Below are 14857 nucleotides of genomic sequence, written 5' to 3'. Positions count from 1 at the left end.
GACAAGAAAAGTACAGATGAGGGAGCTGACGTCGGTGACCGGGTCAGGCCACCAAGGCGGGACGCCAACAGGGGTCGCTTGTGCCCCATATTGCCTCTTCTCCCTGCTGCGTTGAGATAAGGGCCCCGTCAGCAGCCGCTTGTGCAACTCCCCGTCGTGGCACAGCGCCTCATCACCATGTTGGGACGTCGTACATGTTGAACGGCACGGAATCTGCTCGGCGAGCCGCCGCCGCCGCCGCCGCCGCCTCCCCCTCAACAACTTCTTCCTTCCCACGAACAATGCCGTCAATGAAGCGTCTCTCTAACGGCAACCATGATTCCAGTCGGCGCGGCCTTGCTTAGCACGTCGCTGGGCTACTACATATCCACGCCGGACATCGAACTCGCGTCCGAGATTGTCTGTTGGTTTGCCCTCGCTGCGGCTATCCAACTGTCGAGGCGCCGAGGAAGCAATGGAGCGATAAGCAGTGACATCCGCCAGATAGCTTCCAGCGCCGTTGCCTCGACGAGGGCGTGGCTGTTCGCCTTGGGTATCGCGGCTGCGTGCTGGTATCGCGCGGAAGAACGGACTGTTGTCCTTTATGTAAGTCATCTTCCGCGCTGCGGACAGCAAATCACTGCACGAGAATGCTGTATGCAATACTAATACACCATGTCAGCCGGTACTGACGCCTCTCCTCGTCTTCGGCATACGACCAACGCCTCCTATCGTAACCGACTCACGGATAGTCTGGGCCCCGTTGACAACGAAATGGAACTCCGTCCTCATCGCCACATTTTCCTGCTTCGCCCTGGTGACTTCCAACGAGCCTAGTCTCCCAGCGCTTGCCGTCTGCGTCGTCGTAATCGCTCTATTGTACGGAGGCTACCTCGCAGCTTCAAGGTCTGCAGCACTGGCAGCGGACGTCGATCCGGAGAGCGCAGACGATAAGCAGCCGACAGGCGATACGGCTGTGGGCTTCAATTCTGGCGATGAGGCTCTTCTTCTGCCGCTGGCACTTTGCATTCTGCCGCTCTTGGTGATCATCGCGTGCGTGAGGTCGTCAGTCCTACACAGGCCGAGCGGGACTCTCGTCAGGGCGGTTGTCGTCGGGGCCGTCAAGGCACTGAGCTGGTTCTCTACTTTCAGGGCGGTATGGACGTCTCCTTCTGCTAAATTCGTTCTTGAAGCGCATGCTGACGCACATCCATAGGCTCGATCTTCGTCATGGTGCGTCGCCGGCACGATAGGCACCTTTGCCATCACCTCCACCCGCAACACCCTGTTCGCAGGTCAGCTTTCCTACCTATATGCCGCATCTCACATCGTCGCCGCCCTATTCTCTCTCGGTCAGACGATCCGCCTGAGCCCAAAAGGCGCCAATCCAAGATCGAATCTATGGACTCTCGCTGTCGTTCCCTTGCTCTTTCTGCTGGCCAATATATACAGCATGGACACGATCCTCCAGCTCCGAGAGATGTACCCAATTGAAGCGCTCGCCCGGGCCGCCGAGACTCGCTTCGATGCTCTCGTAGCGCGACAATCGCGCACCTACGTCGCCGCCGAATCGGAGTACCGCCGACGATATGGCATCGAGCCGCCACCTGGCTTCGAAGGCTGGTACAATTTTTCGAGAGCCTACGAGTCGCCCATCATCGACGACTTCGACATGATTCACGAAGCCGTTGCGCCCTTCTTGAGGATGACGGGACCCAAGGTCAGGGAGGTGATGGCAAAGGCCAACGGCATTGATGGCGTCGACTTGTGGAAGTGCGAGCTGAAGGGCAAGATAAAGGAAGTGAACTGCAACCACCCCTTTCGGAACGACGCCTACATCAAGGATGCCTTTGAGAGGTGGCTTAAGGGCCCGACGGCCGAACTCCCGGATCTGGAGTTTTTCGCCAATTACCTTGATGAGCCGCGCGTGATGCTGCACGGCGCAGGCTCTGCAAAAGATGACGAAGTCGAGGTGAGCAACATTGGCAGGCGGCCGATCTTTGACAAGATCACGGGAAGCTGCCCTAAATCGCCAAAGCTTACCCGCGCTCTCCCTGGCCTGGCAGGCTTCGAGGGCTTCCCACACGGACTGCCGTTTGTGACGGATACGCGCGTGGATAAGGACCTCTGCCGACACCCCGAGTATCGAGACATGCATGGGCTGGTGATAAGTCCCACGTCGTTCATCTTGATTGAGGGGGCAGTGCCGGTACTGACACCGGGAACGTTATCGACGATGGGAGACGTGCTATTCCCGAGCCCGTCGTATATGGGCGATGGGTTCACTTACCACGACAGCGATGACGTGGAGTGGGACAAGAAGAAGGACAACCTCTACTGGGCCGGGTCGACAACCGGGGGATACGGGCACAACGACGACTGGAAGAAATTTCACCGACAAAGATTCGTCGCACTCGCGCGGGGCCTGAATCCCGGAAAGAAGCACTGGTACCTCCGCGAGCGGGACGGCGTCTTCCGACGCTTCACCTCGCCCCTTCTCCGCAAGGACCTCTTCGACGTGGTATTCTCCAGCGCCATCCAATGCGACGACGACATCTGCAAGGCCCAGGAGAAGTACTTCGACATGCACGGCCGGGCGGACCAAAACGCGCCCTTCGGGTCGAAGCTCGTATTCGACCTCGACGGCAACGGCATCAGCGGGCGCTTCAACAAGCTGCTCGCGTCGCGCTCCGCGGTGCTCAAGCAGACGCTGCTGCGCGAGTGGCACGATGAGCGGCTCGTGCCCTGGGTGCACTACTTCCCCGTGAGCCAGGGATTGGGCGAGCTGCCGGAGATGGTGGCGTGGCTGATGGGCACGGAAGAGGGGAGGAGGAGGGCGAAGATGGTGGCGGATCGGGGGAGGGAGTGGGCGGCCAAGACTATGAGGGAGGAGGATAGAGTTATATACGTGTATAGATTGCTGTTGGAGTTGGCGAGGATACAGGACCCGGGACGGAAGGCCATGTGACATGGAAAGGGGGCTGTGACAAGACAAGAATGGGGGAGGTGGATGAGCTTCATGATTTCCGCAACGGCCGCAATAGAACTTGGTATATTCAAGACGACTGGCACTCAGCAGCCATCTCTCACCTGCCGGGACTGCCACTGAGACTGCCGATTGTAACTTTGTATAGCCAGGCATATCCCTACAGCAGCGTCCTCCGCCACAGCTTCTCCTCCTCCTCCAGCCAGAGCCTCACACTCGGCGGCTGGGCCATCATGTGCCCCTCCCCGTCCACGACCACGATCCCAACATCTCTACCCATGTCCCGCAACTTGTCCGCCATGAGCGTCGCCTGCTCCACCGGCACCACCGAGTCGTCCCTACCATGGAGCAGCACCAGCGGCGACTTGATGCTCTCCACATGATACAATGCACTGCGCTCACGATACAGCTTCCTCTTGACATCATCGTCTACGCCGCCCTGTGGGAGGAGCAGCTTCGCCGAGTAGTCAGACTCGAGCTTGTGCGTCTTGCCGTCGAAGCGCTCCAGCTCGCTGATGCCGGAGACGCACAGCCCCGCGGCGAAGAGCGACGAATGCCGCGTCAGCACCTGCAGCGTGTTGTACCCGCCGGCGGAGATGCCCGTGATGGCGATGCCGTCGAGCTTGACGCGTCCGGCCGAGGCGAGGTGCTGCGCGAATTCAGCGGCGTCGTCGGCGTCGAGCACGCCCCAGCCGCCGTGGAACAGTGCGTTGCGGTAGGCGCGCCCGTAGCCCGTCGAGCCCGTATAGTTGAGCGCCAGGAGTGCATAGCCGCGAGAGGTAAAGTACTGCGTGCGCAGGTCCAGGCCGCTGCCCGTGCGGCCGGTCGGTCCGCCGTGAGCGTTGATGATGAGCGGCGGCAGGTGGCCCTCTGGGGCTGTGAAGTCCGGGTTGCGCGGCATCCACAGGAAGGCGTGGATGGGTCTCGACGGGGAGCCCTTGGACTGGATGGTGATGTGCTCGCCCTTGGAGTAGAGAGTGGGCGGGTACGACTCGTCGGTGGCTTTGCGGATGACCTTGTTCTCGTGAGGTCGCGCGACGTCAAACTTGCGGATGGAGGTGGGCGTCGTGGTGCCGCTCGAGACGACCAGGAACGAGGTGTCGCTGAGCCGGGCCATGGCGTCGCCGGAGACCTGGCACACGTCGTCGTCGTCGGCGATCTGGTGCCACTCCTTCGTCTTGAGATTGACGGTGATGAGTCGTCGGTCTCCGTCATGACCGACACTGGCGATGAGGGCGTTGTTCGACAACGGCACGTAGGTACAGCTGATGACGCGGGCTGGGCTTAGTCGCTGAAGTGTTTCGAAAATGACATGCATTCAGGTGAACGTACCTTCCCTCGCTCAGTCCCATCTGTCCAATCTCGGAATCTTCAAGACCCTTGAGGTGGATGTGCTCCGCTGCCTCGGCCCCGGGAGCGAGCCGGAACAGTTGCCTGTAAGGACCGGCCTCCTTGGCAAAGAACAACGACCCGTCGCGGCCCCAGCGCGGCTCCCCCACGCTCTCGTACCCCTTACCGGCGACGAGTCTGCGACCCGACACGGAGCCGTCGTCCCAGTCCGCGAGGTAAAGCTCGGCGGCGTCGAAGCACATGTCCGGGTGATCCCACTGCATCCAGACGAGCTGCTTCCCGTCGAGGCTGAAGCGCGGCATGTAGTAAAAGTCGGAGCCCGTGACAACACGCTTGACCTCGCCGCTGTCGACGTTGATGGCCACGACATAGTTTTGGATCTCGAGGGGACTGTCATGAGTGTGGTCTTCCTCGATGGCCAGCACCCATGGGAGATGCGGATTGGCGCTGAAGCTGGCGTACCGCAGCACGGGGCTTTTTATGAGGACCTTGACATCCTTTGTGTCCGGGTCCAGGACGCACACGGAGTCGTCGCTGTGGGAGAAGATGATGCGGTCGTCGGGCAGCACATCGTATAGGGAAGCGCCGTACTCGTAGACGCGGTTGGTGACGCTGTATGGCGCGGGGAGGACCTCTGTGATGGCGTCGCCGATAATTTCGACTAGAGTGCCGCGGTCGTCTGGTGTCGTTTCTCTATAGAATGCCCGACCGGATTTGGGCTTCCGGACGTCAGCGCTCGCTATCGTGTATCATCGTGTTTGATCTAGGGTAGAGCACATACGGCTACCCTGGGGGCGGAGATGGCCCTGTACTTGGAGACGATGGAGTCGACGGTGATGGGGGACGTCCAGTCTCCGTAACGAGCGACTTGTTTGACAGTCATGGCTGCAATGTCTCCGATGCAATTGAGTAGTTGGGAGTCCTCTGGATAGCTTCAGGATGTGGAGGTGCGGTCTTCGGCGTTCCGTGTCTCTGACAAAGTCTGCCGGCATTTCTTATACGTTGCTTTTGCCGCTGCACATCGGCCCTGCTGTGCCGTGGACGATCCACGTCCCCCCGCCCCCGCAATGCCAAAGGCTGCGCTTCCGCCTTTGGTCGTCTGTCCGTCAGAACTGCAAGTGGGGACGGGTGGTTCGCCTTCAGGCTCAAGCGGGCTGCGGACTGCGGGTTGCGTGGTGATGAAACTCTGGGTTGCGTGGTGGCGGCTGGTGAGATGGGACAAGTACTGTAGATACCCGCGGCCCGGAGACGGGGGGGCTTTTTGTCGAGCTACTTCGTATTATGCGGCGCCGTGAGACGTTGTTCCAGGGTCCCACGCCGTTGATATAGCCGGAATCGACGCTTCGTATACGCATGCCCATCTGCTTCCGTACCATCCGGCACCGACGAGCATCGGCGTTGAGTTGATTGTTCCGTAACTTGTACCTAGGACTGCCCAAAGAGGAAAGTCGCGATCATGGCCACTGGGCATCCGGGTACGCCACCCCCGGCAGGCGGGGCGGTCCAGGCGGTGGAGCCGCTGCAGCAGGCACCGGCCACTGCAGCCAGTAGCCTATCCAGCTGCCCGCTTGGTGACGTGCGCACTGAAGCAAGCGCTGGCAGCTCCCGTCCCGTCCTGATGCAGTGACACGCGCCGCCGAACGAGGGACGCGCAACGCCACGAACCATCCTCATCTCTCAACCTTCACCTTGAACCTTGCTCATCGCCACCGCACTCACCCTCGTGCTCGTAGCTTCCCCCCCACAAGATGGAGAAGGAGCCGCTCGTCGACCACCCGGTCGAGCTGCCTGCGCGCCGGCCCCGCCCACGGAGTCGCATCTCCAAGTTCCTCGTCGGCGCGGGCGTTGCCGCCGTCGTGCTGCTCGCCACCGTCAACCCCAAGCTCCCCTTCGCACCGCATCTCTGCCGAGGCCGCCACGGGAAGGACTCGCCCTTCGGCAGGTTCCCCCGCCCCGACGACCCTTTCCACTTCATTCCATGCACCGACAGGACTACGCCGCCGGCTCTTGAGGACCCCGACCCTCTTCGCAGCTGGGTGAGGCTGTTCGACCCAGATCCCACCAACTGGAACTGGGGCAATGCCTCCGCGGCCGACCACGAGGGGGGCCACCACCATCCCCATACCCCCTTCTCCGGGCGCGGCATTTACCTCTGTGGCTATCTCGACGTCCCTCTTGACTACTCAAACAAGTCCGATGAACGCATCGCCCGTCTCGCCGTCACCAAGTTCCAGGTGTCTGGGCTGGTCCCTCACGGGCGCCACCGCCGTGGCCGACATGGCGGCCACCACAAGGGTGGCAAGAAGAGCGAGCGAACTTTGGTCATTGAGCCCGGCGGCCCCGGCGGCAGCGGCACCTCCATGGCCTGGCGATTGTCCGAGGAAATCACGAAGCGCCTGAGTGACGGCCAGTACGACGTTCTCGGCTGGGACCCCCGCGGCGTCAACGCCTCTTTACCGGCCATCTCCTGTTTCCCCTTTGACGCCGATCGCGATCACTGGGCCCTGCGCTCCAACCAGTACCGCGAGACCTCGCCTTCTCCCCGAGCGCAGCTCGAGTTTGTAGATGCCATGAGCGACTCCGTCTTCAGCGCCTGCTATAAGCAGCACGGGGACATTCCACGCTTCATGACCACCGCAATTGTGGCGCGCGACCTTGAAGAGATTCGCAAGGCTCTCGCCGAGGATGAGCTGACAGGCTACCTCGTCAGCTACGGGACGGGCATCGGGCAGACGTACGCCAGCATGTTTCCCAATAGTGTCGGCAGGATGATTCTCGACGGAACCGAGTACGTCAGAGACCATCGCTTGGTCGGCGGGTTTGGATGGACGGCGCTGGATAACGGAACCAATGCCTGGCACGATGGCTTCCTCGGCGAGTGCCTCAACGCCGGTCCCAAGCACTGCGCTCTCGCGAAGCAAGTCAGCGCAGAGTCCGTCACGCTCAAGTCCTTGGAGAAACGCATGCACTCCCTCATCAGCTCCCTCATCGAGCGCCCTCTTCCCGGATATACCGACTTTAGTGGCCCGTCGCTCATCACCTACTCGAGTCTTGTTGGTGCCCTGTACGGCTCCATGTACAACGCCAAGAGCTGGCCGGCGCTCGCGCAAATGCTCTTTGAGCTCGAGGCGGGCAACGCAACCCTCGCCGCCGCCATGCTCGAGCGTGTCGCATGGGGATACGACCCCACGCTGCCGTCACCCCCGAACAAGCGTCCGAGCTCTGAGGAGCTCGGCACGCTGGTGATTTGCGCCGACTCGTACGACGCCAAGGAGCCGGAGGGCGGCATGGACTGGTGGGAGGGCCTGTGGCAGAACATGACGGAGCGTTCGTGGATCGCGGGCAACTCGCGCTTTTCCAACGTGTTTCCCTGTCGTCACTTTACCAAGTACTGGCCAGAGCCTGCCGAAGTGTATCGAGGCGATCTGAACCACACGCTCAAGCACCCCGTGCTCCTCATTGCCGAGACGTACGATCCGGCGACGCCGCTGCGCAACGGAAGAAGGCTCCTCAATGAGATGGGTAAGAACGCTAGGCTCATTGCCCACCACGGCTACGGCCACTCGTCGCGCGACACGTCCAACTGCACCGACTCCATTGCCAAGAAGTTTATTCTTGAGGGCGTCGTTCCCGACGAGCAGGAGACGGCCTGCTACGCGAACGAGAAGCCGTATCTGTACGGTGTCAAGAAGGGGGATGTGACGGTGACGGAGCATAAGACGCAGAGCCCGCTCGAGATTTGGGAGGAGCACTTGGCGGAGCTGGCGCTGGTCAACCCTGGGCTGCTCCCGAGGCGCATGTAATTCTATTCCTGTCAGGTTTGGGCATGCTTGGGGTCAACTGATTACCTGCCCTCAATATAGCACAGCAATGCAACTCTTGTATGGCAAACTGGGAGGGGTCATGTGCTGTAGTGTCTGCGCCGGCGGGAGGCCCTTCCCATGCATCGCGACGCTTGATTCCGCATCGATCGTGTCCTGAGACCGCACAGCCCCTCACGATGCTTCAAACTAGCAATATTTGTTCTTTCTCTTTTACTCTCGTAACCACTATAAACGGGTAAGCCATGGGTTTTGGGCGGTTCGCTCAGCCAGGCCGCCAGCCAGCCAGCCAGCCCGCTAGGCGGCTCTGCGTCTCACGTCTGTCGCATCACCGCCGCGAACCACCGTCCAATCGCATTTCTCGAAACGGGCGTTTAACCTGGAGGGCAGGGTTGTCGTTTCCGCTCGACTAGCTCGCACATCGCGCGGGCAAATCATTTATGCGGGTGCAGTGACGTTTGGTGTCTGGCCGCGGCCGTCGGTCGCAGGCGGCGGCGGAGGCGGAGGCGGGGATATCTGGAGCGTCGTGTGACAAGACGATCCGGATGCTCGGCCTCGGTGCCAAGGCTGCTGGGGACCAGGATGAGAGTCAGGGTCAAGGTCAAGGATTAAGGGTTGGTGGCACGAAACATGCGAGTGCAAGTGCGGTTTTGAGTGTTCAGAGGCACTTGACAAGAGCGGCGCGACATGTCTGTGAGTATCACAAGGCAATCCAGTCACCATGTGGGCACAACTACACAATGATGGTAACGGCACACACACTCATGCGAAAATATACCATTTTGAACAGACATAAGAAATAATGTAGCAGCAGCACTATTATGACAAAATGTACTTTCTCAGCAGAGCCCAGCTCCCCCGCAATCCCATGTCCCACGCGGTCTAATCAAACGCCAGAGCATCGCCGTCGACAAGTTGACATGGTTTCACAAAACTCGGCGGTTTTGTAAACTCAACAAGCTCCATGTCGCAACCCCGTAGACAGGTGTGCCGGCAGTCCATAGCGCGGACCAGGTATCCTCAACTTAGGCGGTGAACTCGACCGCGCGGGCGCGGTTGTTGGCGGCACCGGCGTCGTTGCCAGCGTTGTTGTTGTTGTTGCGGCCACCCTGGCGGCCAGCACGTCCGGCGCGGTTTCCGGTGTTGCCAGTGTTGCCAGTGTTGCCGGTGTTGCCGGTGTTGCCGGTGTTTCCAACGGGAGTGTTGCCAGTGTTGCCAGTGTTGCCGGTGTTGCCAGCATTGCCAGTCTTGCCAGTGTTTCCAGTCGCAGGGGCGGTGCCATTGCCAGCGCCAGCAGCATTGGCCATTTGGACAGGGACGACACCACCAAAGGGGCCAGCATTGGCAGGGTTCTGGCAGCGCACCATGCAGACGCCGTCCTGGCCAGCGACTTGACCGGTACACGTCTGGTCAGCGGGAATAGCCGCGACGAGCGGGTGGTCCGAAGCGCTGCCAGCGTTGTTTCGACCGCGCTGGTTGCCAGCAACGTTGGTCGTCACCTGGATGTTCTCCCAGCTCTGGGCCGTGCCGTCCGAGTTGATCATGCACTTGAAGGGGCCCGCGCCGTCGGCGTTGACCTGGTGGACCGTCATCTGGAGCGAGCCGCCGGGCGTGATCTGGGGCAGGGTGCCGCCCGACAGGTCCATGACCTTTGCGGTGCCCGACTCGGCGTCGTTGGTGCCCGCGCCGATGGTCTCGCCGACCGAGTTGGCCGACGCGCCGCGGAAGCGCGTCGAGTCGGCCTGGAAAGGGCGACGGCGTGTGCCGTCGCGCGGCGTGTTGGGGTCGACGCCGATGGCCATGCCCGAGCCGCCCGCGTCGCCGACGGCCTTGATGATGGCGGCGTGGCCGGAGACGAGCTGCGCGGCGAGCAGGGCCGAGGTGGTGAGGATGACCTTGAGAGACATGGCGGAAGTGTTGATGTCAAATGTAATAGAGAAAATGGTACAAATAAGCTGTGTATGTCGAGAAAAAACCTGGCCGGCAGGAAGAACTGCAAAGAGTCCGTTGAAGTGAAGATGTTAGGAAAGGGGGGAGAGTGGGCTCTGGGGAGTAGACTGCTGAGTGAGGCTGCTGGTGATGAATCGAATGCCAACGACTGGCGATCACCCGCCTGCTTTATACTCGCATCCGCCGGCCCCTCGCCCTCTCCCATCCATCGTCGGCCATGATCCGCCGTCGATGATCAGCAGCGCCGGGCGCGCATCGAAACAGGCCAGGGTCCCAGCTGCCGAGCGCCTCGCTCTCAACGGCTCCTGCCTCTCGAAGGCTCCTGTCCTGCGCTCATGACCAGCGCTGAGCTCACAAGCCCGTTTGAGGAGGCCCATCTCTTTCGCGCCAGGGCCCCGGATGGCCCTGCTGTCCGGGGTGAGGTGAAGCGATCGTGAGCCGCGAGGGGGCGGCCGCCATTGGACGCGCGAGGGGGCAAAAGATCAGTCGAAACGAAGCACCTCGTGAAGTTTGGGCGAGCACACGAGCTTCCAGCGTCACGAATGTGCCAGGTGAGTTTCAAGGGCCCCGGCGTCACGGTACGCGGTTGAGTGAGTGAGCGCTGCCGCGCGTGGGGACGGCGGGCTCGAGGGTTCGGATGCGGCCGACGCAAGGAGCGGGCCCATGTCTTGTTCAGCATACCTCGTGCTTTGTGGCGCGTGCTGCATGCCGATGCGGATTTGCTTCTCGGAACGAAGCGAGGGCCTTGGCGATTTCTCCAGCAGCCCGCCCGCCGCATCTTCAGCATGTCGGTGAGGGAGCACGGAGTCGTGCCGCAGAACGAGCTCCGTGACGGTCCAAGTCCCGTCGTTCGCCGTCTCGCAAGCCCCCCGTGTAAGTGGCGTCGTTGCCCGATTCGGTAGGCCCCCGCTGCCCGTGCGGGAGCGCCGTTGACACGAACCCCTGCCCCCTGGAACCTGACACAACAACCTGCAACGCCAGCCAAGCCCCCCATCTGTCACCAAAGAGAGTCTAAGTCCCGTCGTCGCTACCGCTTAACTCTTGGGGAAGGGGCCCCGTCACCAATCCAGACCACCAGGCCAAGGCAGCGGTTCCTCTGGACATGGGGTGCGCCCGTCAAGTGTCGCTCACTGACTCGACTGACAATGCTTTTTGAGGAGCCACCGCATGACGGAGAACGGGGCTGACGTCTGAAGCTCTTGTGCACCATTGCCGCAACGACGGAATGGCTGAAGGGCCAGGCCTGCGCTTGCGCTTGCGGGCGTCGAAGAAGCCTCCTTCCATGTCTGTAGGCCCGAGCGACGCCCGAGCTCACGTTCTTGTTTCTTCGTACTTCAACGATCACAAAGCCCAGTTTCCACCCCGCCGAACGGGAACAGGGAGCCGCCGGAACATGATCTACCCGTTTTCAAGATCCTCTGCCCAGTGGCTTGGCAAACTCCTGGTGGCACCCAGCCCCTGCACGTCGCCAGTATTAGGCCATCGTTGGTGCGGCGCACAGCCACTTTGACGGCCTGCATCTTGGCACGCTTTGTCTCGACGCGCTGGAAATAACAGCCTTCAGTGTCCGCCGGCTGACCTCCGTCTTGGCGGAAACTCCCAATCGGCCTGCAGCCCTCACAGCTCGCTCTGTCGCCTCGGAAGTAGGTTAGCGCTTGTGCACAAGGGACTGAGCGTGTGTGGCTTCCCAAATGCCGGGCCAACTGCCTCCGGCCTTGTAGTTATGTTTCAGAACGTCCTCCATTGACGAGTGCGGGTCAGCTGAGCTTTGCAGGCAGCCTTCGCGAGGCTGCCCCGAGACGACGGGATCTGGACGGGAGGACGAGAACCCGGCGAAGGACAACCTGGCAAACATGCATATGCTGTCGCCACCACGAGACCGAAAAGGGTTGTGCCCCATTGATCTCCGCGAAAATCAGCAAACAATGTTTGGGGATCCTCGGTGCGTGATGTTCGCAGCCTCTGACGATCAGATTATGCCGTCAAACTTCATTTGCCATCATGGAATACTCAAGAGAGGGCCAGGCGCAGATGCATCTATCAGCATGCCGTAGAACTGGCTTTTGTCTCCCGTTGGGTCATGCGTATCACGTTCAATTATGGCCGTTATCCAAACCTACTTCATTTCCCTCAACTTCAACCCGTTTCATACACTGCACGTGCGGAGCTCCATGGAGCAACCCAGCTCATGATGCACATCAATGCGGCCATGATGCTCGTTGTCATCAGCGAAGACTTGTGGGGATTAGAGTGGTCAGCGAAATTGCATGTAGACATACGATGCATTGGCGATTGCGAAACACCTCCCGATCATTGCCCCGCGTCAATGTGAGATGCATCTTCGTATATTCAAAGGAGTGTTGCTGTTGTCCCTCAGAAGGGGAAAGAATGACTTAAAAATCAAAGCGAATGTGAGATGCAAATCCCACCAAGTCCCCCTCCATGGTCAAAGTAGACCCTGGTCGTCGTCTCTTTGTCTGGTGTGCCGCACCGGACGGTTCCAAGTTCCATTCAGCCTGCTGCAAACCCCGATCTCTTGTTGAAAGAAGACCGGTCGAGTAATTTCGTCCTCCTTCACCTAAAGCTCGACCACGCTGCAGCAGATGCCCAGCAGCACCGCGTTACCGAAAGTCGGGGTTGGGTTGATTGTGATCGTGCCACTCGCTGCATCGTATTCCCAAGTCGACGACTCTTGCTCGTCTTTTTTGTCGTACTTGGCGCACGCGTCAAAACCAAAGCAGCAAATTCGCACGCTGGCTGCGCCCTTGGAGGCAACCTGGCGTTCCCAAGCTTCATTGAACGCCTTCTTGGCCTCGCCCTGAAGGACGCACTTGAGGCCAAACCCAGAAGCGCAAAGGAACTGAGTTGGTACGGCGCGTTTACCAAGCCCGGTTCCCGCATGGCCAGCTGGGAGTGCAAACGTTTGGCGAACATTGGGGACATCCCTGGCGTAGTATCAGCGTTTGACCCGTGGTAATGCGATGACTCTTACCAGGTCCCGCGCTTCACGTTAAAGAGCTGCATCTCCTTCCAAAACATCGACATAGAAACCCCGGTCTGATGATGCTCAATGCCAGCTGATTCGTACTTGGAAGTCTCCATGCCGCTAGCTCCGACGCGAATGAAACCAGCACAGCTGGCGTCGAACCCAGCTGCCACCTGCTCGTAGCCAAGGTCCTTCCAACTCTTGTTCATGGCGCTTTGGATGTCCAGATTGATAGAGTTGTGGGCCGAAGACTTTTCAAAGTTTGAGGACCAGCGGTCCATGGTGCCCCTGTATGTTGGGTCGAGTACGTATGCAGCTCGCCAGTACGACGCACTCACGTCAGGCTCCTGGGCGATCGGAGGCTTCGGCTGGCCAGGCGGCGTGTGGATCTTGGCTGCGATGTCGCCAATCGGTTCGGGGCAGCATTGCATGCAAATACTTCATTTGAGTTAGCAATGGCAGCGTCGGCTGGCAGTGTTGGGGTTTGCGATCCTCTCGTACTAACCCCGGATTTTGCCCTGCGCCCAGGGCCGCGTCGTTAACCCTGTTGCGGAAAGTATTCAAGTTCGATGCGACGCCATCGCCGTTCTGACACGCATCGAACAGGGCACTCTTCGTGCGCATGGTCTCTTCCAATGCCTTGATGCTGGGATCGTTCTGCTCACACCATTTGGGAAAGCCCTGGCCTTTTGCTGTGATGCCATTCTTCACATCCTCATTGTATGCTTTCAAAGCGGCGCTTTTGGCGACCCTGAGCTCGGCTATCGCGTCGGTCATCTCCTTCCTCAGTTTGTCTGCCTTGTCATGGTCGTGCGTGTCAGTGAGCTGCAACGTCAGGTAAGCAATCCGTGTTCAAGTTGAAGAGCAATTTACCCACGGTAACCCTGTATAAGTTCAAGTACCTAGACAAGACGGGGGTTGTCAGCACTGGCACTAAGTCCCTCCTGCGGTAAGCTATGGTGGGTGTTTGTACTGCAACAGAGCTGCGCAATATCCTCCGTTGCCTGGGTTGTACACGGGCTCATCAAGCGGAATCAACGCATCCGCCTCATTGTAGAGGAACTCGTTAGTGGTGGCCATCGGAATGTACTCGGAGGCCGGAATGCTTCGGTTTGTCTCGGCAGCCGCGTAAAAGAGCCTGTCATTGCCGGCTCCTCCAATCCTCGTCTGGAGCGCCATCACGAAGGCTTTCCAGTATGCCGAGTTGATGTCGGTGTTCCCTCGACCATCGCCGCCTCCAACTCTGTGCATGTGGCGGTTGGGTGGGTTAGGCATCTTGTCGGCGTGATGTCGTGAGTACGAAATGATGATGCGTAGAAATTGAACTTCGGAGATCGATTGATGACTTGCTGCAATCTACTGCGATGTGCTGTGGGAGTCGGGGGCAAAGACGTTTCGTTAGAAGGGCGTCACAGGGGATCATATATAGAGATCCGAAACGCGAGCAGTGTACATGTTTTCAGTTCATCGCGATGTAGTTTGCATTACTTCACCGTCTCCGATGAGAACGCTACTTGACGTCTCATGAGGTGACATTGGTTGGACGTCTTTCCTCGCTAGGCTGCCTGCAGTTCGGTGGAGAAGGACACGAGCAAGGACAGTCGAGTATGAGTGATTCAGGAGGTTCTTTTCTCGGCACATCGGTCACGACAGCTGAATGTTGACGGTGTTGTTGATCCTGTCACATATCACAGCAGCACGTAGAAATGCCGCAATGGTTTAAATCTAGAGAAGTATGCCGATAACTTACATTATTCTCGTAGACACAACGTCTGCAGATGGACA

At 59.6% G+C, this 14857-nt stretch overlaps 5 protein-coding genes across 5 annotated transcripts; 2 read left to right on the top strand and 3 right to left on the bottom strand.

The window, feature by feature from the left end:
- Window positions 1-315: 315 nt before the first annotated feature.
- PLICBS_004301 (F-actin-capping protein subunit beta) lies at window positions 316-2947 on the top strand (the record flags this gene model as incomplete). The annotated part of the gene is made up of 3 exons (XM_018326975.2): window positions 316-585; window positions 662-1135; window positions 1196-2947. The coding sequence occupies 3 exons, from the start codon at window positions 316-318 to the stop codon at window positions 2945-2947; spliced, it is 2496 nt and encodes an 831-aa protein (XP_018174437.2).
- Window positions 2948-3125: 178 nt separating this feature from the next.
- Window positions 3126-5198, bottom strand: PLICBS_004300 (uncharacterized protein; the record flags this gene model as incomplete). Its single annotated transcript, XM_065600485.1, has 3 exons — window positions 3126-4248; window positions 4298-5034; window positions 5097-5198. 3 exons carry the CDS (start codon window positions 5196-5198, stop codon window positions 3126-3128), a joined length of 1962 nt encoding a protein of 653 aa, XP_065456557.1.
- Window positions 5199-6063: 865 nt separating this feature from the next.
- PLICBS_004299 (uncharacterized protein) lies at window positions 6064-8118 on the top strand (the record flags this gene model as incomplete). The annotated part of the gene is made up of 1 exon (XM_018326977.2): window positions 6064-8118. One exon carries the CDS (start codon window positions 6064-6066, stop codon window positions 8116-8118), a length of 2055 nt encoding a protein of 684 aa, XP_018174439.2.
- Window positions 8119-9161: 1043 nt separating this feature from the next.
- On the bottom strand, window positions 9162-10043 carry PLICBS_004298 (uncharacterized protein; the record flags this gene model as incomplete). The annotated part of the gene is made up of 1 exon (XM_018326978.2): window positions 9162-10043. The coding sequence occupies one exon, from the start codon at window positions 10041-10043 to the stop codon at window positions 9162-9164; it is 882 nt and encodes a 293-aa protein (XP_018174440.2).
- Window positions 10044-12664: 2621 nt separating this feature from the next.
- On the bottom strand, window positions 12665-14347 carry PLICBS_004297 (uncharacterized protein; the record flags this gene model as incomplete). The annotated part of the gene is made up of 5 exons (XM_018326979.2): window positions 12665-13031; window positions 13079-13510; window positions 13578-13897; window positions 13950-13974; window positions 14046-14347. The coding sequence occupies 5 exons, from the start codon at window positions 14345-14347 to the stop codon at window positions 12665-12667; spliced, it is 1446 nt and encodes a 481-aa protein (XP_018174441.1).
- Window positions 14348-14857: the final 510 nt, after the last annotated feature.

Source organism: Purpureocillium lilacinum, assembly GCF_023168085.1.
Source record: "Purpureocillium lilacinum CBS 284.36 DNA, scaffold_3, whole genome shotgun sequence".
Classification (NCBI taxonomy): Eukaryota; Fungi; Ascomycota; class Sordariomycetes; order Hypocreales; family Ophiocordycipitaceae; genus Purpureocillium; species Purpureocillium lilacinum.
This window is presented reverse-complemented; position numbering and strand designations above follow the sequence as displayed.